The sequence below is a fragment of the Sycon ciliatum genome, chromosome 12 (assembly GCF_964019385.1).
Source record: "Sycon ciliatum chromosome 12, ocSycCili1.1, whole genome shotgun sequence".
NCBI lineage: Eukaryota > Metazoa > Porifera > Calcarea > Leucosolenida > Sycettidae > Sycon > Sycon ciliatum.
Window position 1 is genome coordinate 3,053,029 of NC_088654.1, and position 23,872 is coordinate 3,076,900.

The window sequence follows — 23,872 nt, forward strand, 5'->3', positions numbered from 1 at the left end:
TTAATCGGCACCTACACACGGAAAACATGGAAATTGTACACATGCAGATCCTCAAAGTTCCGACGTGGGGATGATGCTGCCAAATGGGCCAAGCGCTGTGCCGCTGTGCAAGTCGTTGGTGACTATTGCGAATATCAGTAGTTGTGCATTGTGAGACAAATATTGCATAGTAGGTATGCATTTCTACTTGTCTCGTATGGTGACTTATCACTCTCTTATTATTGACCCCCACAGAAACTTGTGATCCCTTAGCGGTCAAATATCACAAATGTTGGGATTCGAACCCAAACTGTCAAATTCTCAGTCAAAGAACTTGGGGAACATACTACAAGAGACAACTGAAAACTTCTGTTTACAGAGAAGTAATGTCCAATGTAAACGGCATATGTACATACTATGTACTATTACAATAGTATTCCTTTCTTCCTATAAACAAAGCTAAAAACAGTTTAGGTATGCTATGTCATGATAATATATTGACCGATTATGAGGGCAATAATAGATTTAATCTATTATTGCCCTCATAATCGGTCAATATATGAATGGATATATGAAATATATTGACCTCTTTAATCGTGCAATAATAGATACATAAATGGCTGTATCCCGCGAAATAATAGCGTGCACAAGCATCTTGCCGAATGTCGAACCCAGATCAGGTATTACCCCCCTTAGGTAATACCGTTACAACATAACAATTTATGCTAAGGGTGTCAAATGACTCTGAAATCTGCAGACAGCATGCTGTTTCGTCCTTTGTGGACCCATCAGCACAGCACAAAGAAACTCAAATAATATGTGCATGTTATATTTAATCGACTTACTCCTATTCTCAACGCAGGCTACATTAAATTCCTTCATAGGGGACAAAGCAACCATTGTACCAAGTCCATTAGAGGCAAACCGGTTTCCCGAAAGTAGACGAGTACTACTCCAGAAATATAGGTGTCCTTCGGTTTTGAATAACTGGGAGGAAAGGTCGTTCATGCAGGGTTCCTCGTTGACGGTAGGTAAACTGGCGCCTCTATCAGTGCAAAATTTCCTGGCACTATCGTAAACCAGTGTATCCCGCGTGTGCATAAAAAGCACTCTGTTGGCATCACAAACATGATGAAATTCACCTGCTACGAAACCACAAAATGGAAGTGTACCCATAGGTCAGTTGCCATGGAGAAAAACTTATACAAAGGGAAACATATTTGCATACGAAGAGACGAAGGGAGTTGTAAATCTGATGAGTCCTTTTGTACAATCATTTCTCAAATCTGAACTCGGATGGTGAGCCAATATAGTTATGATGAAGAAAGGAAAAGGACTGTATAAGATCGGGTTACGTTGGTGAACAGTTTGTCATAACTCGTAACATTTTGTCCTTTTCCTTTCTTCATCATTTCTCAAATCGGTTGAAAATGAGACGAAGCACAACAATGTCAATTTACACAGCATATCGGCGGTAGAATGGTGTTGAAATGTACACAGGCTAAATGATGCTGTGAGTTGCTCCAAAGAGCGCAATAATTATAACAAACTTGGCAATGTAAAAGCCTCTAGCACCTGCGCAAGAATCTTTTTAAAACAGCTTTAGAGTATTCTTACATACTGCAATGAGGCAGGCAGGGGAAACCATCACTTCTGTGCTTCATATTAATTATCAAAATTTGACGTCAAAGTTTGAGCTGGCTCGAAAAGATTCTTTATGTCCAAGGAGTTTCTAGTGTGTTCAAGTGAGTTGGGTCAATTGATTTTAGTGCTAGGTGAGAGGTAGAGTTTAGTCTCAAAGTACCACACTAAGAATGACTCTTAAAATATGCAATTGTGTTTAGTTCCTTCTGGCTTTTAGCAAATGTAGGACTAATGGTTTCAACCCATCATCACTTAAATCAGTAATTCTTAGTGTGGTACTTTGAGACTAAACTTGACCCAACTCACTTGAAGACACTAGAAACTCCTTGGACAAGAAGAACATCCACTCGATCGAAAAAGAATCTTTTCGAGCCAGCTCAAACTTTGACGTCACATTTTGATGACTCTTAATAATATGGAACTGTGTATATAACCTTCTGGCTTTTAGCTCTTGTTGCCAAATTTATAGGACTAATGGTTTCAACCCATCATCATTTAAATCAGTAAATGTCTTTAACGAGCAAATATCCCCGGACATGGCCAAATTACCGATTACCGAGTTGGCTCCTTTTATACCTGAGTGGACCTTGTTTGCCCACTATGACAGTTTGGTCCAGAAACTCTAGTAATGTAGCTTGGATACTGGGATACGAAGCGTCACTTGCTCAACAACAGCCCACCATGACGAGAAAGAAGAACTTTTCCACAACAACAAATCACCAAGGACTGCAACAGTAGTACAAAATGGCCCAGATTGTGCCAGAACGATCTCTTGTGCTGGGCAGATAGTTCATGCGAGTTTCACATGCGTCCCACGCTCCCATCCAAAAATAATATTCAAAAATTTCTCTCATGTTGCCATGAGCCCATGTATTTATGGTGCATGTGCAAATATAACATACTTAACATACTTGTATATATCATGCATCTTTTTAGGTACCTACTTGTAGGGCTGTGGCTGTCCCCCAAAGAGAACTTTTTTATTTTTCGATTTTTGATTTTCCAACTGCAATGCATATCTGATATCCTCAAGCGCCCGACTGCTACATCATGATTTTCCACTAGTGCGACGAGGCATCGATGCACAGGTGAAACTCAAGTGCACTGGCTGCCTCGTACAAGAGAAATTTTGGGCCATCTTGCGCTACTGGTGCAGCCCTTGCTGTATATTTGTTTGCAGTTGAGCCTTTAGTACAACGGTCGCGTATTTTGCCACACCAAACTGCATGCCAATGTCTTGACTACATCCAGGAACAGTGTAAACAAGAGATCGCAACACCTTTTCATTCTTTGAATACAGCTTGATGTCATCCATGTACCATAGATGGTTGAGCTTGATTCGGTTTTGATCCTTTGAAACAGTAGGCTGTGTCAGCCTTCCTTAAGACCATGGTGATAGGTATGAGGCAGATGATGAACAGCAGTGAGGATACGGAATCACCCTAGAAAATCCCACGCTGAATGGCCGCCGATCCCAAGCTGTTGGTGCCGTTCAAAAGGTTAAGCTTCCACTAAGTCATGCTAACAGTATAAGTCTGCGTACGGATTCGTGTATGCCAAACAGCTCCAAACAGCGCTCAATCCAATCATGTCATACGCCTTCTTGTAGTCGACTCACCCCATGGCAAAATTGGTTCTGCGACTCTAACGGTCCGCCGTAGTGGCCAGGTCAATGAAGAGTTGATTTATTAATTTTTTTGACAGGATAGGGAGAACGTCAAATTCAAAGGATCAGTCGGGGAAGTGAACTGCCTGAAAAGAGAAAAAATCGCCAGACCCAACAGGACTCGAACCTTGGACTATCTAAAGACTAAGTTCGAAAGATGAGTGACTATATTGATGACGTGGACCAGGTGTAAGACTTCAATCTACGCTCACTACAATCTTAATCAGAAACCGACAGGAATATCTTACCGCATCTGCCTTGCACTGTTACCGTGCCATTACTATGGCAAGTTGCCTGAGGGTTAGACGGACCACTAGATTCAAAGCCGGAGTTACAAACTGCGTGCAGGATATTCCGTTCGGTATTGAAGGGGTTCAGTTTTCTTCCACCCTTACCAAAGTGTGATGACATAAAAATAAAAAGTGCTTTTGAAAATGACAGTTGCTGGACTACAGTGGTTAAGAAATTAGCTGCCGACTGATCGCCTGCAAATGTACAGTGCCTATAAAGTGGATAATCAAAAGTATTGTAGAATGGAGAGGATGACGACGACTGATGGAAATGAAATTAGCTGGAATACAGTGGTTAACAGGGTGGTTGCTGTCCTGCCGACGGATAGGCATGTACATGTATGAGCAAACAGATTTTAGCACTTTTTCAGCTCAAAAAGCTCAAAAAGGGCGATATTCACCAAAAAACGCAATAAAGGGCGAAAGAAACGGACATTTCCAAAAAGGGCGAAAAAGGGCGGGCACCTTTGGGAAAGGGTTAGAGGATAGGCGCTCTGATCCCATTGTCGAGCGCTTGAGCGCAGGTGGAGCTTCAGCCGTTTCAAGGCAGTGTTGCTGCGCTCATTCTCCGCAGAGGTGACGGGTTGTGTTGAAGCTATCCGGAGGAAGACGTGGATGTTCGGGAAAACATCGGCATCGCAATGCACAAGAGCTTCTTGTGGGGTAGCTGGAAGTGCACCAGACTTCTCTGCTGCGTCCTTCCATTTCCTGACCCACTTTCGGATGTCAGTTGATTTAAAAAGAGTTGGTGGACAAGCCGTTGATTATTCACTCTCATTGTAATATCAAAAAGTATTCTTTCTAGACCAAAGAGTGGTATATTTGATAACATTTAATAACGATAGAAATTTTTACGATACTTCTCCAGACGTTTCGTTGTTCTGAACAACATCGTCAGTGGATAAAGAAAGATTCTTTATCCACTGACGATGTTGTTCAGAACAACGAAACATCTGGAGAAGTATCGTAAAAATTTCTATCGTTATTATATGTTATCAAATATACCACTCTTTGGTCTAGAAAGAATACTTTTTGATATCAGTTGATATAGTTGAAGAGCTTGGCAGATCATCAGAATACGTGTCGACCAAGCGTTGAATGTTGGCAAGTAGGCCTATCCCATATCGGCCGGCCGAAAAATTCGCCGAAAAGTAGCCTTTTCAAAATATCGCCGATCTTTTCGCCGACTTCTGAGATTTTACCAAGAAATCGCCGAATATACATGTAATCTACGTGGAGATAATAATTTTAATATACATGTACATGTAGCTATCGATTCTGGGTTTTCGATCATATTTTGTTATAAAATACACAGTAATACATGTCAAACAAGTCACGTAGTTGCGTGATGTCTGCGGCCTTCATCCTATTCATAGCTATATTGAATATACATGTACATGTAATAACGAGAGAGCTTGGAAGCTCAGGGCCCTACGCTATGCTTTTTTGCCTTGATGACCTAGACAAAAAAAAGCATAGAGATGTTATAAATTCTTATAAATTTCTCCTTTTTTTTGTAAAGACTTAACCTGGGATTCGAACCCGCACTATCGTCCTGCGTGCATCCCCCGATACACTTCGCATACATACTAATTCTTCCAAACTGCTTCACGTTATGATCTTGCATTTGAAAGCCCTATTTGAATATGCATTGTGGCCAGCCGTCTTTGATGGTACGGTACGGGACAGGTACGGGACAGGTACGGTCGAGGATAATACGACACCGTCTACCGCCTTGATGACCTCGGCAAAAAAAGCATAAGGATGTTATAAATTTTTCAATTCTCTTATTTTTTTAGGCATAACCTGGGATCCGAACCCGCACTATCGCCCTACATGCATTCCCCCATACACTTTGCATTCATACTCATTCTTCCAAGTTACTTCACGTTATGATCTTGCGTTTGAGAGCCCTAGTTGAATATTGCGGCCAGCTGTATGTGGCCAGCTGTGTTTGATGCGTTTGAAAGCCCTACTATTGCGGCCAGCTGTATGTGGCCAGCTGTGTTTGATGGTACGGTATGGTACGGGACAGGAACGGGACAGGCGTCAGACGTTACTGAAGTACAGTCTACTCGCGATAAGTCACGCACAGTGTCCTGGAATAGAAAATGCGCGATTTACCGCGAGTGCGCGACTTACGTTATGCACCACGTCATGCATATGTACAGCCGTCATTTTTTCTTGTGCATAATTATGGACATGTCACATGTGTGCTGAACACGCGTACAAGCACTGAGCTGCATGCACACGAGACGTACTAGTACAGTAGATCTACCACAGCGTGAAGCCGTGATCGATATGAAGGCTAGGCATGATTGAGAAAGACTAGACAGTAACGACGTTCCTTTACTTTTGCCGTTTTCGTAGGGATTTGACAAGACGTACTTCTGTTTCCGTCGTGTAAACACTTCGTTTCCCTTTGCTTGACGATGCCTTCTCATAAGAAAACGAAAGAACAGCGAACAGTGGCTGATCGACTGCGTTTGGTTCGTCTCTATCGTGAGAATGGAAAAACCTCCGCTCGAAAATTTGCGAAGTTGAACAATGTTCCGGAGGCGATGTTCCGCGGCTGGCTGAGGGATGCTGAAGCTGGAAAACTCGCCAATGCTAATCCGTCTGGTCCACAGGGAGTCCGCAACAGAAGTTCCCAGTTCGGGAAAATTGAGGAGCGGCTAGTGAAGTATATTTTGCTTCGAAGGGAGAAGTTTGTGACTGACAAACTTGGATTGTCGTGGGTGATCCTGAGCTCATGAGGGAGAAGGCTCTCATAAAATATGCACATAAGGCCAAACTAAAAAAGGTGTGTGGTTCGACTAACATGGACATTTTTTTTACGGGCGGGCGGGCGGATTTTTTTTTTTTATATATTTTTTAGTACATGTAAATACACTGTATACGCGTATCGAGTAGACTCTACTACCAGCACAAGGCAGCAGTCGTACCACTCACTGCACTGCACTGCAGTACAACTACAAGTCAAGTCCAAAAGGAGCCGCCTGCGTCCGCAGACTCACGCCGCACAGCACGTAGACGTGGACGTGTTCAGTCCACGTACGTCAGTCACACGACAGCCCGCCGAAAAAAAGTTACGGTCGGGCTGAAATTGTACGGTCGGTCGGGTGAGTCGAACCACACACCTTCTTTAGTTTGGCCTAATAATTATATTCTTACCTTTACAGTATTCAAGCTCCATCATTGAAAACCACATCATTCGCAAATACTCACGAAATCCACGAAATCCGCAAAATCCCGAAAAATAAAAAATCTTGAGATGGGTGTCCTGGATGAAAAAGTGCGTGACTTATCGCGAGTGCGTGACTTAAAAGTGCGTGACTTATCGCGAGTAGACTGTAACGTCTTCTGCATAGCTACGGGAATAATAATATCTTTATTAGGATGACCCAGAGGCGTGTCGCCTATCAATACCTTATTCCTTGGACTTTTGCTGACTTGGCTCCTAGACTACAAGGGGTTCACCGCTTTGAAGGGTGTACATGTACATGTACATGTACATGTATGAGCTAAAGTGAAAGTAGTACATGTATATGTTTTGCAGGGTCGTGGGCAACTGGCCATGACCGCTCGTGCACGCCTGCGTCACGGCCCGTGGGCATTTCCCAAATCGGCCGGTCGAAACATTGGCCGAAAAAAGTGGTTTTGAAGAAATCATCGATCTTTTAGCCGAATACGCAATTTTCGCACTGAATTCGCCGAAAATTGATGTCTTAGTGCCTCAATAGGATGCAAATACAATTTCTGTAGCCATTATCGGCGAAAGGTGGCTGCGACTTTAGAGCCGAATTTCCACCTTTTACAGAAATTTTCAACCGATTCTGGCGATTTTTTCCGCCGATCGAAAAGCCGAAAAGGCCAAAATAAATGGCCGATTTGGGAAAGGCCTATTGGCAAGGTGTTTGTCTGAGGGTCATATCAATGCACATGTATCAATGTAACATCTGCTTGATTCAGCTCGGGCTATATATGCGCTACGGCAGGCCAGGATCCTAGGAGCAATTCGCATGCCTGGCTTTTGTAAAAAACTAAAAAAAACTGCACCATGGTCGGAAAATTTTAGGTGGTTCGTTCGAACCCCCCGACCCCCCCCCCCCCGGATCCGCCCCTGCACTGTATCTATAAATTCTCCATCCCACACTGCTGACACGGAATGACAAGTACGCTACCCAAGCCGTACCTCTTCTCTTCAACACAATCAATGAGCGCCAGAGGTTTACCACATTTTTCAGGAACTCGATCGATCGTTTGAGCTTGCGAAGCGTCCCCCTCCTCGGCTTCTTGAATCGTCCAGTACGCAGAATGCAAGGTCGCGTCGTGGGCGACGGATTACTCTCCCGCATCTTCATTTCCATGACACGTCACCAGGAGAACCAAGCTATCCAAAAACCGCCAATGCCAAAACAAATCCGCAAGTAGTAGTGGCTGAGCTTCTTCCTCAAATCTTGTCTCGACCCGAGCACGCGCTGCGAGGTCATGGGCAAACTACTTACTCGATTGTTCATGATCGCGCCCCATTTTTCCACTCCGAAAGGCATTATTTTTCAGAAAAAAAATCGGAAATCCAAAATGGCGCTAACCGTCGCGAATCCCCTTAATAGCAAACCCTTTAGAGATCTGCCCTGTAATGTATTCTTTCTTGGCACTTCTCAAATCTCACTTGATTGGAATTTTCCATTTGCTTGGAGCTCCGTTCACAAGGCCATAGCAGGAAATTCCTCTTACTAAAAGTTAAACTAAATCTTGAAGCTCAAATCAATTGTCACCACTATACAATCTTAATCAGAAACACACAGGATATCTTACCGCATTTGCCCATCACAGTCACCGTGCCAAAAATGTCGCAATTCGCCTTAGGTGTTTGTGTGGCTGTATAGCCATCGTTACAAACTCCCCTCAGTTCATTGTTTCCATGTGCGGAATTGAATGCATCTCCCTTAAAAATTCCGTTTGGTAAACTTGGTTTTTGACATAATATTATCTTGGCTACCAGCAACACAGTTCAGAAGCAGCATATAGAAAATATGTTGGTGGGTTGTTTGGTTGGTTTATATGCTACTTCCCAGTACAATTCAAAACCTGCGCTCAGAACTACTTGAAAGTACCACCACTTTTGCAAACAATGGGGTTGATGGGAGAAAGGTGTGCGATACACAACATCCCTGTGTCTTAGTACGGAGGCTTTACCCAACTACAGCAGGTAGATATAGTGAGGTGGTCCAAGACCATGATTGAGAAATAGAGGGTACCAGGTTTAAGTCCTGCTTGGAAGCAGAAGGGCTTTTTTCCAGCCGTGCTGCGACCCAGACTTAATTGAGAGCTTGTTGCCTGGAATGAGGGAAGCAGTGATGCAGTGCATGGGATTTTCGTCATGGAAAGTTGCATGATTCAGGCAAACGGTTCACTTTGCTCAGGAACACTGACCTCGTATTAATATTGCTGCCTCGCTAAAAACTGACGGAGACGTTGTGAAGGTTTATCAACTGATCAAGGAAATGTTTTTCAAAACTGAATAACGAAAAAGCACCACTTTATCTCTATGGATATCTGTGTATTTCCAAGTGAAACGTGCCATGCATGGGTAATGCACATTCTTTCCCCTTGTTAAACTGGGCAAACCTTGCTCACACCTAAACACCTAATCACTATAAAACCGGATTTGCTAATCTATCATACCCCAGAGGTATTTGTTTTACAATTTTACATTGAGTGAAATTACGAGACAAGCGGGATAGTTTCTCAACATCAAATGCTAGATCAAGATAGAGCAGCATTGTGCACAGCACAGCCCTGAATGGACTGAATGCCCCATTGGCCTCTCCATGTGTCAAGTGGCTCTTTTGCAGCGGAAGATGCTGACAGAAGGCGCAGGCAACATCAGTGTACATGTTCAACTGGTATGGCGGCGTGGTGTGGCTGTGTGCGACGGGCGGGCCGGACAGTGATTGCCTCAGGGGCCTTTGGGTCTGCTGCTTAGGGGCTGCTGCTTGGGTCTGCTGCGTTGGCTTCTTTGTTCTTTCCCTGTCACGTCACTGTGGGACAAGTACAGTCAGCAGCGGAAGTATATTTTGTTTTTTTGTGGCACATGCAATAACTAAGTGTGCGTTCTTAAATCCTCTCGGAAAAGCTGGAGACTGTCCGAAAAGTTCGAGAGCTGTTCTTATATCCTCTCCGACTTTAGGGAGGCTCTCCAAAGCTCTCCAAGCTCTCCAAGCTTCAGAGGCGGTTGAAACTTGGAGATTCCTGCGGTTTGGGATCAGCGCATGCGAACTATGGCTAAAAGCCACGTGTTCATCATGAGTGTACGCATTTCCCTTTTCGCATACGCACATACATTCATCACTCAAGATCGCGGCCCCTTTGGCGCTTCACTTTGCTTGACATGTGCAAAATATCTCCGAATTCTTCGAGACCCATTCTTGAGTAATCCCAGCTTCTTCGACTTCTCTTTTCTTCTTCTTCTAGAAGCTAGAGAACATAATGAACGCACCCATAACTTTTCTGGTGTTAGACGGACTGATGTTTTTTGCCCCCCCCCCCCTTTTCACACGTGCTACATGTTCCTGTCCCAGCCATGAGCACGTGTCGTTATCACCTGACCTTTTATCACTTTTTATCACTTTTGTCACTAGGGTGTGCCATGTTTCTTTGCCGAATGAGCGCAATTGCGCCAATGTAGACGTGTAAAGATCAGTCTATTCTTATTATGCTTTCATTCAACATCATGCCTCCACTCATGAGCTCAGGAGGAGCGAAACAGCTGTCTAGAGGGTCATTGTTCATATCAATTTATACACCGGACTACTGGACTACTGGACTACAGTGGCTAAGACATTGGCTGCCGACTGATAACCTGGAAATGTACACTGCCTACAAAGTGGATAATCATTATTGTAGAATGGAGAGGATGACGACGACTGATGGAAATGAAATTTGCTGGAATACAGTGGTTAACAGGGTGGTTGCTGTCCTGCCGACGGATAGGCATGTACATGTATGAGCAAACAGATTTTAGCACTTTTTCAGCTCAAAAAGGGCGATATTCACCAAAAAATGCAATAAAGGGCGAAAGAAACGGCCTTTTCCAAAAAGGGCGAAAAAGAAATCTTTCAGCGAGTGGTGTCGGATATTCTAGTTGGTCTGCCGGGTGTTGTTGTCTACATAGATGACATATTGATTTTCGGAAGGAATCAAGTTGAGCATGATGCTCGCCTGCTCGCCTGGTAAGTGTCTTGGAACGCCTGAAGGCAGCAAACCTCAAGCTGAACTGGGCCAAGTGTCACATCGGCAAAGACCAGGTCAAGTACCTGGGCCACACGTTGACCAGAGATGGAGTTCAGCCGGACAGCAGCAAGCTAAGCGCTATCGCCGACATGGCCGCCCCAAAGACTGTAGCGGATGCACACCGCTTCTTGGGTATGGTCACGTTCTTAGGAAAGTTTGTTTCTCGCCTGACTGAAGCCATAGAGCCGTTACGCCAGCTGATGAAGCGTGAACCATTCACTGTAAACGATGATCTTCTCAAAGCGTTCTCCACAGCTAAGCAAGCTGTAGTCTCTTCATTGCAAACACTTGCATATTTCCAACCTGATGTAAACGTACCGACAGCAATCAGCTCCGATGCCTCACCTTCTGGTCTGGGAGCTATTCTGTGGCAGCAAAGCAAGGCTGGACAATGGCTGCCCATTACATGCGCCAGCCGCACGCTCACGGACACAGAGTCCCGATATTCGCAGATGCAGCGCGAGATGCTCGGCATAGTGTTTGCACTGACCCGTTTTCGCCAGTATGTTCTGGGTCGTCATGTACAGGTGTACACTGATCACAAACCTCTCATACCGATTGTGCAGACGGCATTTGACGATGTGCCACCTCGATTGCAGTGCTGGTTAGTCGCGCTTATGCCGTACGATTACTCCCTCAAGCATGTTCCAGGGAAGGAGCTCTTCTGTACTGATGCACTTTCCAGAGCCCCGGTAGCGTCTACTGATGCTTCTCCAGCCGAATCGCGTTCTCTCCATGAGTATGTTGGCCTAGTTTTGGAAAGCCGCTCCAGTAGGAATTGCAGACATTCGTTGTCCTGCACAAGATGATCCAGTAGTGAGCAAAGTGATTCAACGCGTACTGTATGATTCGTTGCTTGACATTTTGCCACCGGAGCACCCCTACTACCTCGTCCGTGATCAGCTGACAGTGGTAGATGGCATCTTAATGTTCGGTGGCAGATTCGTTATTCCTGAAGGTTTACGAGCAGCGATCATGACCCTAGCACACGAAGGACATCCTGGACAAGAGGCCTTCCAAGACACCCTGCAACAGAGAGTCTGGTGGCCAGGAATGACTAAGAATGCAAGCACATACGTGGAATGCTGCTCTGAATGCTGGAGGAGACGTACCAATAACGCGCAAGAGCTCCAACCAACTGAGGTTGTTGGCGTCTGGAGAAAGCTGGCAGTGGACATCGTATCCATTGAGGGGTACTCGATTCTCTCCATAGTCGACTATGGCTCCAGGTACCCTATTCTGAAGATAATGCGCTCGACAACCTCAGCTTCCGTCATCAATGAACTTGATGAGGTATTCTCTGCATTTGGTCTTCCCGAGACAACGGACAACGCCCCACAGTTTGTCTCTGGGGAGATGTCTTCATTTCTCAGCCGGCTTACAATTACACATGTACGATCCAGCCCAAGGTATGCCCGCTCGAATGGCATGGTGGAGCGTCTGCATCGAGTGTTAAGGGAGAGACTGTCTGCTCTTAAGCCACATCTCCCTTTCCAGAGGCGTCTTAACCAAGTGTTGTTTGACATTCGATGTTCGAGGCATAGAATGCTCTGTACATCACCAAGTGAAGCTTTGTTCTCTCGACCACTGCGTACAAGAGTCCCGGCACAACTCCACCCCACCGTTGTGAATCCCCAGCACCAGCTGAAAACAAAAGCTGAAATGTCTGCACAACACGACTCCCGACGTGGCGTGAGAATGCTTTCTGAGCTTCGGCTCGGCACAAAAGTCACTGTGCAGGACGGGTACTGCGACAAGTCTCAGTCATGGACCGTGGTGAACCAGTTCGGCCGTCAGGTAGGAGTGACCGATGGCTCTCGCTACCTACTGAGGAATAGGCAGCATGTACGAGAGTTTGTTTCACCGCATCGCCCGGACGATTCTCCACCCATGTCGTCAGCGAACCCGTCTTTCAGCCGTCATGAGGTGGACCTGCAGCGAGCGCCAGCACAGGCGGCTCCTTGGATCGGTCAGCCATCAGTGCCAGAACCAGATAGAACCGGAACTGGACAGTCTGCTCGGATTGGTCAGTCTACAGTGCCAGGTGCTGTTTCGGCATGTCTACCGTCTGTGGATCTGCCTCCGGGCTCGCCATGCCACAACATGCCACTCTCTCAACCTTCATGTGCACGTGAAAGCCAGCCTGCTCCGAAGGAACACACTCCAGCTGCTTCCGGCAAGCGCTCATTCGTCGACGGTGCAGTCACTCGCTCCGGACCGCATATCAAATTTACTGAGAAGGCACGGCTCTACGCAGACAGTTTACCCTAAAAGATTATTGCAACAATGCATCATACTCACTCTGAAAGTTCAACTTGACAACTTTTTGTGTTTTTTGAAGTTGAGTTCCTATCTTCCTCCATTGGGTGCTTTGAAATTCAAAACTTCATATTGTGTTCTCTCTTCTTCTTCTTTTTTTAAATTCCTTCTATTGCTTTCCCCGGCACCGGCTTTTTTGTTTAGGAGAAGGAGTGATGTAGTGATAGTGACTGCGTTGTTCTTACACCACCTAGCTGTCATAGGTTGCATTCTACACATTACTGCATGTGTCGTACTCACACCTTCATGATGTGCTACATTCACACTGCTGTATCTTATTGTCTCTTGTCATTCCAGTAATCATTACATTCTGGCCAGCTCACTACAGCCGGCACCTTTGGGAAAAGGTTAGAGGATAGGCGCTCTGATCCCATTGTCGAGCGCTCGAGCGCAGGTAGAGCTTCAGCCGTTTCAAGGCAGTGTTGCTGCGCTCATTCTCCGCAGAGGTGACGGGTAGTGTTGAAGCAATCCAGAGGGGGACGTGGATGTTCGGGAAAACATCGGCATCGCAATGCACAAGAGCTTCTTGTGGGGTAGCTGGAAGTGCACCAGACTTCTCTGCTGCGTCCTTCCATTTCCTGACTCACTTTCGGATGTCAGTTGATATAGTTGAAGAGCTTGGCAGATCATCAGAATACGAGTCGACCAAGCGTTGAATGTTGGCAAGTAGGCCTTTCCCATAACGGCCGGCCGAAAAATTCGCCGAAAAGAAGCCTTTTCAGAATATCAATAAAGAGAACAAATCCTGCAGTCATCGCCACACTACAACGAAGTCATGAAAGTTTACAAGAATTAATTTTCTTGTCCCATTCATCAGTGGAAAGTCGTGACTGAAGAGTAACCATGCTGAACAATAATACATTCAATGATGTGTTACGATAACAAAATACAATGCCAAAATAGAATGAGGGAAGGTGAGACAATATAAGTGAAGTGAGAGCTAAGTGCAACGGCGGGTGAGAAACTAATTATAACGCTAAAACTGTGTAGTGAGACAAACAATCATGCTGTGCACCTACGAAAACAATTTTAACGCAACTACATGTTTCTTCTGCTTACAAAGATCTGGCTTATGCAAACGAATGCAAACAGCCTCAAGTACTTTCAACTGACTAGCATACCGTGCACGACAAAGAACAGAAAAACTAAAATCATCATACACCTGCAGACACTAAGGGTGAGACAACAAGTGAAGAAAAACGGCTGACTTCTTAGGATCACAATCACTATCTGATTCCTCGTCTCCAACAACCGCAACCTCGTCCTCCGTCTCATCTCCCAACTCGTCCTCAGTGTCGTCCTCCGTGTCATTCTCATTATCAACACCGATCGGTCCCAGGCTCGCTTCATGTTGTTTAACCTCTGTTCTTTGACTCCTTCTTTGATATTGATGGTAAATTGTTACCATTGTTGTTGTTTGAAACTCGGATGTTGAGCCATAAATAAATGTGGAAGAGAAAAGGACATATGGATACGAGTTAAGAGTAACTCTCCATCACTGTAACAAGATACTATATACAGTCAGAAAGTGCAATAACTAGGCACAAAACTGACAGAGTACTGAAACATTCGACGTCCTGACACCTAGCTTCAACACATCTCCGTAGCGCTAACCGACAGCCTTCCAACTTGGAAGGTTCAAGGTTATGGAAAAGACCAAAGAGGGGAAGGCAAGCGCAACGAAAACGAGCAAAAGCTACAGTCCCAACGGAACAAAGAACCAAGTTGGAAGGCTGTCGGTTAGCGCTACGGAGATGTGTTGAAGCTAGGTGTCAGGACGTCGAATGTTTCAGTACTCTGTCAGTTTTGTGCCTAGTTATTGCACTTTCTGACTGTATATAGTATCATGTTACAGTGATGGAGAGTTACTCTTAACTCGTATCCATATGTCCTTTTCTCTTCCACACTGTTGTTGTTGTTGCTAAATCTTGTGTTCCCAGTGTCGTCGCCGGTGCTTGACCTCCAGTACTGTAATAATTCATTGAATAATTAGCCGTTGATCGTCTAGGTCTTTGAAAGTTGATTGTGTCACTTTCTTTGTTGAATTCCGTTCCCTCCAGCCTTCTTTCTCGTTGTTCACGTTCAGTGCTTGCCTCATCCATATATGCACGTGCCACCGACACCACAGACTCAGCCCCAGCACTGCCGATTATAGATGTAGGTGGCGGTTCTGGGGGAGGTAATGGCAAGGACGGCGATGAGGGCATTACCTAATCACAGCGTCCACTTTGGTCTTGAGCTGAATATTGTTGTGGTGTGTTATCTTGTGTTGTTATGGTGCACTGTGTTGTGGTGACCATATGCCCATTACCCGACTCCACGGCTCTCGATACCTAGACGATCAATGATGGCCCTCGCCTTCTAGGATCCTGGCGTGGCTAAGCGGTACTGCTCTAGGAACCCTTCTAAAGGTGAGGCAATGTTGGCTTGTTGTTGTTGTTGTTGTTGTTGTTGTATACTTTATTTATAGTGGAAATCAAAACAGGCAAAATGCCTAATAACATTGGACCCACTGTGAATAACATGTTAAAGGATATTGTGGAGAAAAAAAAAAAAAAAAAGTAGATACAAGAGAAAAAGAGAAAGGAAAAATGACGGAAGGTTGGTTGCAACGAACAGATATCAATCCAGTAAGCATTGGAAAACCTATGTCGCTGATAATATATACTGCAAGGCTTGAGATTTAAAATCCAAATACCTATTTGAACATTTTGCTGCTGGTGGCAATCTATTCCACATAATGGCTCCAGCGTGCGTTAGGCGCTTAGCAGAACGAGCAGTGCTAGCAGGTGGGACCACAAGCAAGTTGCTTTGGCCTCCCCGAGTGCGAGTTGAGGGCACGACAGCAAAAAAGGACTCAAACAGGGTGCTACATGCATCATGCAAACATCGCCAGATGAAACAAAACATATTCAAGTGCACAGAAACCTGTAGATCACATACATGCATTCGATTTAGCAGGGGAGCAGTACTGGTCCACGGTGGCGACTTGCAGACTGCCCGAGCGGCACGTTTGAACAGCCTATGTAGCCGTTGTTCCTGGGCAACTGTCAAATACGGGTAGTAACTAATAGAAGCATACAAAAATTCAGGCAAAACGATAGATCTGAAGTAGGTGAGTCGGCATGGATACGGCAGCGAGGAAGCATGTCGCAGCAGGACAGCAATTTTGCCTTGATGGAGTTTTGTTCATCGCTTGTTCGTACTTGCTGTGGCGTGACTCGTTTGTAGACCCATAAAAATTGTGATAATTCGGCCATTTTTGAGGGGTATGCAAGTTTCAAGGTTCCCTTCAGAAACTTTTTCAAGGACTTTCCACAATCGATTTGCACCCCAAAGGGAGCATACCTGCAAATTTCGAGCAAAATCGCAGAGATCCACTTGCCCACATACTTTTGTATTCTCAAACATGCTCTCTTAAATACTTAGCAAATCTTACCGCATCCACCATCAAGACCAGACACTGTGCCATTCTTCTCGCAAGTCGCCTGAGCCGAACCCAAACGCCAGTAGCTGGAATTACATGTTAAAGTGATGTTTGACTGTTCGGTATTGAAGACGCCATTCGCGAAATTGGAATAGGCTCCGGCTTGTGTAATTGGTCGATCACATTGTACGGGTTCTGGCAACACAAGACAGAGAAGGATTTGCTTATTCAGTACAAACACTACAAGTAGAAACTACATTTTGCTGTGATCAGTTAAAAGCGACCTATCGCCTTTCCCGAAAAAGAACGAGAAAGTTGTAGCGAATCCTTGCTGATATGAGTGTCTTGTGTACTCCCACAATGCAGCTCGACATCAGGTTGTTCTCTTTTTTTTAGGCCGCACAGGTTAACCAATTGTGCTTGGACGCATAGGCAAGTGCTGAGATGGAAGTTCTTGCAAATGATTCACAACTTCGAAACAAAGTCGCGTTTTTGATGAAATTATTTGTTGAGTGGGTAGTGAGGATAGCTTGTCGTTGCAGTAGTGACTGTACTTCTCAAGTAGTTAACAAGGTCAAGCATCTAGAAGAGTTTCAGCCTTCTGATGATTGATTTTCAGCGTAGTATTTTGAAATGAGATCCTGATAATTCCTAACCACTAGCAATTCTTCCCCGAAAAGTCGGTACCATGTATTGAGCTTGGTTCGGTTTTGATCCTTGAAACAGTAGGCTGTGTCAGCCTTCCTTAAGACCATGGTGATAGGTATGAGGCAGATGACGAACAGCAGTGAGGATAAGGAATCACCCTAGAAAATCCCACGCTGAATGGCCGCCGATCCCAAGTTGTTGGTGCCGTTCAAAAGGTTAAGCTTCCACTGAGCCATGCTAACAGTCATAAGTCTGCGTACGGATTCGTGTATGCCAAACAGCTCCAACCAGCGCTCAATCCAATCGTGAGGAACCATGTCATACGCCTTCTTGTAGTCCCCTGACACCACGAATGATCGTGTTGAAAATAGCTAATTTACAAGCGCTGGCAAAACAGCCAGCTACGTTCTCAATTGGCCAGAACTATACACCGGCAGATAGTAGAACACCTCTTCTAGCGCTTAGGACATGTCCTCCATCTTTTTAGGGTTTTCTTGAAATTTACTTCTCCCAACGACAAACCTGGAAGACATCGTCTTCAATCAAATCTTTGCACTCGGCCTTGCACAGGCTTGGATCAAATTTCGAAGGAAGGTGGGTTTCTTTAACGCTTTTGTCGATTCTGGAGCGGAACAGGGATCAATTTTTGAGTTACTCTTGGCTAGAGAAGGAGAAAAAAGAACTTCGAAATAATAGTAGAGCAACTCCATCTCACTTCGAAATAAGCGCTCGAAGGACATAGTCACTGTACTGTAAACTGCTCTTCTGTACGAAGGCAGAGTTCGAATCATCCAACGGGTGCACTTTTCGCACTTCGAATTATGCATTCAAATTTGACTTGAAGTGACTAGCAGAAGATCGGTACCACGAAAGAGTTCGAATTACACGGAATGTTCGAATTATACCGTATTCGAGTTAGAGGGAGTCTACCTGTATTGTGCTCCCCAGTCACAAACATACAGAGAATGATTATTAAAATTAAAAGGTGACAAAACACATTTAGGCACAAGTGGCAAACACTTTGCCACACCACACAACAAACATTATTTGAACAATTTCAGGGTAATAAAACCATCTTTCTGGACACACAAATTTGGGTTATAAATACGCGGACAAATAACTTCCAGATAGCACAGTAGCCTGGTTGTAAAACAAAATTTAATTCCCGTAGCTATGCAGAAGACGTTACTTCAGTAACGTCTGGCGCTAGCCAGGGTCCACACAGCTTTAATTTGGTGTTTGTTTGTTTGTTTGTTTGTTTGTTTGTTTGTTTGTGTCACGCCTGGCGCTATCCCGTATCTGTCCCGTACCGTATCGCACAGCTGGCCATTTGCTGGCTCCCGTATCTGTCCCGTACCGTACCATACCATCAAACACAGCTGGCTACAAACAGCTGGCCACAATATTATGTACATGTATACGACTCCCTGTGTGTTGCATATGTGCTTGAAGGGGACGGTTGCACTTTTTGTAGCTCCGTTTTATCTGAGTTTTCAGTCGTTCCTCTTACTAGTCTTGCCAAGGGGGTGGCTCTGGGTCCACCAGAGTTGCCCCTGGCGTATTTCTGAATTTGCTGGGGCGAGGGTTCCGCGACGCGGTCGCCAAGGCAGTGTCTTTTCAGTCACGACCGTTGTCGTCCTCGTCTCTCCATTCGCGGTGGTGTAGCTGACCCCCGAATGGTTTCAAATTGCGAAGCTCGGAGGAGTACAGTGGTGGCAGAGGCATGAGCTGTGAGTGGAGACGGTTGCTGGAGATGGATGGTGATGCAGGGAGAAGAGTTACGCTGCCTGACGCCGCGTGGGAAATTGTTTGAACCTGCAATTTCAGTTCGAGCGCGGTGGACTTCTAGACGATGTGTCCTCATGGCTGTTTTTCAATGCTTGGCCTGTCGCTGATATCCCTGCGTGGGATGTTCTTCCAGTGGAGTCCAGGTGGGACTTCGGGTGCCCACACTCCATCACCTGGTTGATTGTTTCGGAACTGCAAAAATAATTATTGTTTCCTATTTTGTGCGCATCTCTTGTCATCTCTCTTTTCTATACGTCGCACACCAGATGTACTACTATCGCCGTCTTTCTCTTGCTTTCTCTCCCTGCTTGCTGTTTTTTTTCTGTTTCTGTTGCCACTGTCCCTCATCATACCCATGCTTGGGTGGTGGGCGGCGTGACCCGTTAGGGTAGCTGCCAATACAGTACGACTCCCTGATGTATAGAGATACTTTCTGGAAAGAAATAGGGAGACGAGGAGGAAATAAAATTAGAATGGATGTTAGTTGCCGAATAGGTGATAGGATGTGTCAGCAAAAACATACTTTGGAAGAGAGATCCCGTCGTCTCCAAAATAGGCGTGAACGGGCGAGTCAGCGCCGGTCACAGGAAACGTCGGCAGAGTGATCCCGTCGACTCCAGAACGCGCGTGCTCGGCAGAGTCAGCGCCTTCCCAGGAAACATTTCCATCCGTTCCCACAACATGCACGATGAGCTAAGTAACAAAGCATAGCGTAGGGCCCTGAGCTTCCAAGCTCTCTCGTGTAAGTGCGCAGTGACAAAACGAGAGAGCTTGGAAGCTCAGGGCCCTACGCTATGCTTTTTTGCCTTGATGACCTAGACAAAAAAAGGATAGGGATGTTATAAATTCTTTAAAAAAATCCTTTTTTTAAGACATAACCTGGGATTCGAACCCGCACTATCGCGCGCCCTGCATGCATTCCCCGATACACTTCGCATTCATACCCATTCTTCTAAGTTTTTTCACATTGTGATCTTGCATTTGAAAGCCCTATTTGAATATGCATTGTGGCCAGCCGTCTTTGATGGCACGGTACGGTAGGGAATAGGTACGGGACAGGTACGATCGAGGGTAATACGACACCGTCTCCCGTACCGTACCGTACCATCAAACACAGCTGCCCGCAATATTCAAATAGGGCTTTCAAACGCAAGATAATAACGTGAAGCAACTTGGAAGAATGGGTATGAATGCGAAGTGTATGGGGGAATGCATGTAGGGCGATAGTGTGGGTTCGAATCCCAGGATATGCCTGAAAAAAAAAGTAGGAGGATTGAAAAATTTATAACATCCTATGCTTTTTTGCCGTCAGATACGGATAGCGCCAGGCGTGACACAAACAAACAAACAAACACACAAACACCAAATTAAAGCTGTGTGGACCCTGGCTAGCGCCAGACGTTACTAAAGTAACGTCTTCTGCATAGCTACGAGAATAAAAATTTAATATTGATACGGGTCCAGTAGAATCTGCCTGCCAAATCCTTTTCCTCTGGTTATTTTTTGGCCTTCAGACCTGATGCCTTCCTCTGAAAACATAAATGGAGTTGGAACAAATCCATGTGCATGTCTTTTCACTCAAGTGACCACTCAAGAAGTCAGGAATTTAATAAATCATTCATCAATCAATAAATCAACTCGTCATTGACCTGGCCACTACGGCGGACCATTAGAGTCGCAGAACCAATTTGGCCATGGGGTGGGTCTGGGTACTTGTTTTACAATTTTACATTGAGTGAAATAGATGACTTGCACAAAGATTGTCTGGGTTCGAGACAGGGCAAGTGGTCCGCGAGGTCGACCTTCTCAGCTCTGACCTTTGAGACTTTCGCCTTTTTCTATTATTTAGTTTTGCTTGACGAACCGTGATACAGTTTACTTAGTCTTTTCGGCAAGCGTTGCGTTGTTTGGTTGTATCACCATGCCAAAGCATGACCACTGTTGCGTTCCTGAGTGCACCAGTCGACGAGAGAAGGAACCGAGCCTCTCGTTCCATACGTTCCCTTCCGAACCCGAACGGAGAAAGAAATGGATTCATGCTATACGTCGAGAAGAAAAGGACGGAGTTTTTACTATCACAGGAAATACTGTAGTCTGCAATAAGCACTTCGTAAACCTTGACTACTTTCCCGCAGTAGAAGCAGAGTCCAGCGCAAAGCGAGTTTGTCGACGCCTGAGAAAGGACTCTGTTCCGTCTAAGTTTAGTTTTAGTGCTGCACCAGCTCCAGAGCGACCCTCTCACGAGGAGAGACTACGCATGGGCCAGAAACGCTCCGAGCAGTTGAAGTCCAAGCCAATGAAAAGGAAGAGGGGAGAGACCGAGCGTGAGAGGCAGCTGACCTTAGAGGTATCCGAGTTGAAGAAGAAAACAAGCGTGCTGTAGAAGCGCTGCGAAGTCCTCAGAGCTGATGTCGTACTGCTGAAGTCTCAGTTGTTCCGATATAACAACATCAAGGACAACCCTGAGCAGTTGAAATACCTCACTGGACTTTGCCCAGAGACTTGGCATTGTTTGTGGACATTTCTGAAGCCCTCTGAGTCCAATATAATGAGTGAGAAAGCATCACAGACCTTGGCGCAAGGTCGCAAAATAGCACCAGGGAGTGGCCGGAAGTCACAGATATCTCTTGATGACCAGCTGCTAGTGACGATGATGCGGCTCGGACTGGGTCGCATGGAAAATGAACTTGCGTACCTGTTTGGTTGCAACGAGGCTACTGTATCCCGTATATTGAAGAAATGGCTGAACTACATGTATCTCCGTCTGGGCATGATCCCCCTGTGGCCATCATGGGAGGATGTGGAAACGTCAATGCCAGAGTGCTTCCGATGCACATATCCGAGCACATTCATCATTTTGGACGCAACAGAGCTGCGCTGTGAGGTACCATCTGCATTGGATCTACAGTCAAGCAACTACTCCACTTACAAGTCCATAAAACAGTAAAAGGACTTGTTGGAGTATCACCAAACGGTGCGTTCACTTTCATCAGCCAGCTTTATACTGGCTCCATCAGCGATCGCCAGCTCATCATTGAGTCCGGCATATTGTCGTATCTGGACTCCGTACCACCCGGTAGAAACATCATGGCAGATCGCGGGTTCAACATTCAAGATTTACTCGTAAAGCAGCAGCTCATACTCAACATTCCACCGTTCAAAGGGTCGCGGACAGCCATGACAAAAGAAGAGGTAGTGAAAACGCAGAAAATTGCGACTGTACGCATCCACATTGAGCGCTGCATTGGTCGAGTGAAGCGCCTCTTCAGGATATTCGACAGGGTGCTACCGCTAACTCTCTATGGCTCCATCAATCAGATTTGGACGGTATGCTGCCTGCTAACCAACTTCACCAATCAGATAGTCCCCCAAGAGTAATTTCTGTCGTGTCCAAAATGAAGAATGTGCCGGATATGTGCATCGGAAGCACTCAACCCGGACGGAGATACGTATAGTTTATTATTCAATATACGGAATACACGGTGGCCTCGTTGCAACCACACAAGTACGCAAATTCATTTCCCATGTGACTCAGTCAGAGCCACACCATTGTCATTAGCAGCTGGTCATCAAGATATATATATCTATGACTTCCGGCCACTCCTTGGTGCTAAATATGTGACCTTGCGCAAAGGTCTGTGATGCTTTCTCACTCAATATATTGGACTCCAAGTCTCTGGGCAAAGTCCAGTGAGGTATTTCAACTGCTCAGGGTTGTCCTTGATGTTGTTATATCGGAACAACTGAGACTTCAGCAGTACGACATCAGCTCTGAGGACTTCGCAGCGCTTCTCCAGCACGCTTGTTTTCTTCTTCAACTCGGATACCTCTAACTACTGAAGGCCAGCTACTTCTCACGCTCGGTCTCTCCTCTCTTCCTTTTCCGTGGATTTGACTTCAACTACTCACCATGTTTCCACCCGATCCGTAGCCTCTCTTCAGGATCGGTTTGCTCTGCCAGGAGCTGGTGCAGCACTAAAACTAAACGTTCTCAGGCGTCGAAAGTATCACTTTGCACTGGATTCTGCTTCCACTGTGGGAATGTGCAGACTACAGTATTTCCAGAGATACAAGATTTCCCTCATTTTCATCTCCATGTACGGCATGAATCTATTTCTTTCTCAGTTCGGGTTGGGAGGGAACGTATGGAACGAGTAGCTCCGGTTCCCTCTCTTATTGTTTGGTGCTTTGTGAACCATTAATATACATTTCTTGCATTGATCAATCTTTTCATAGATCTGCAAGACATGCATTGCGCTTCTCTTTCCAAATGTATGTTGTTTTTCAGTTCTGTTATGTGAGTTGTGTTTCCAACATTTATCAACTTTGCCACACGCAGATCACTCACCACGGACAACAGAAGTCAAGTCACATCAAGGTACCCGTGATTTTTGGTCATAGAACTCATTTCACGAGCAATGGTTTGACATTTCTTATCCCATGTTTGTAATAAAATATTGCACAAGGTCGATGATATGAATGATAAAATTTATAGGATTCCAGCTGTTAGTAAAGAGAAGCTTGCGCAGGAGCCTGTGTCATGTACAAGTACATGTAGTCACAATGCCAGCATGCGGCATGGAACACAACAAGGTAACATTCCACCAAGCAAAATTTCCGTGTGTGCGTGGTGTCCGAGTTGGGTTGGGGAAATGTTTTACATAATGGCGGGATCAGTGGACTTTCAAGAATGAAACTTGACCGACGAGACATGTCGGGTTGGATCGTCAAACAGGATTTTGGGACAATGAAAGGAGTAAAAGAACTGAAGCCTGATTATGATAATCAACAGCTGCATCTAATGGCACATCA

The 23,872-nt window shown here is 45.3% G+C and overlaps 1 protein-coding gene across 1 annotated transcript in view; it reads right to left on the reverse strand.

Annotated features, from left to right (window-relative positions):
- The window catches only part of LOC135828725 (uncharacterized), a 55,051-nt gene continuing 31,179 nt past the window's right edge, over positions 1-23,872 (reverse strand). Inside the window, exons 9-12 of the mRNA XM_065341148.1 lie at positions 16,637-16,819; positions 8,401-8,580; positions 825-1,124; positions 1-11 (exon numbers count right to left, since the gene is read on the reverse strand). Of these exons, the coding sequence (XP_065197220.1) occupies positions 1-11; positions 825-1,124; positions 8,401-8,580; positions 16,637-16,819 (674 nt within the window). The remainder of the gene's footprint in view (positions 12-824; positions 1,125-8,400; positions 8,581-16,636; positions 16,820-23,872) is intronic.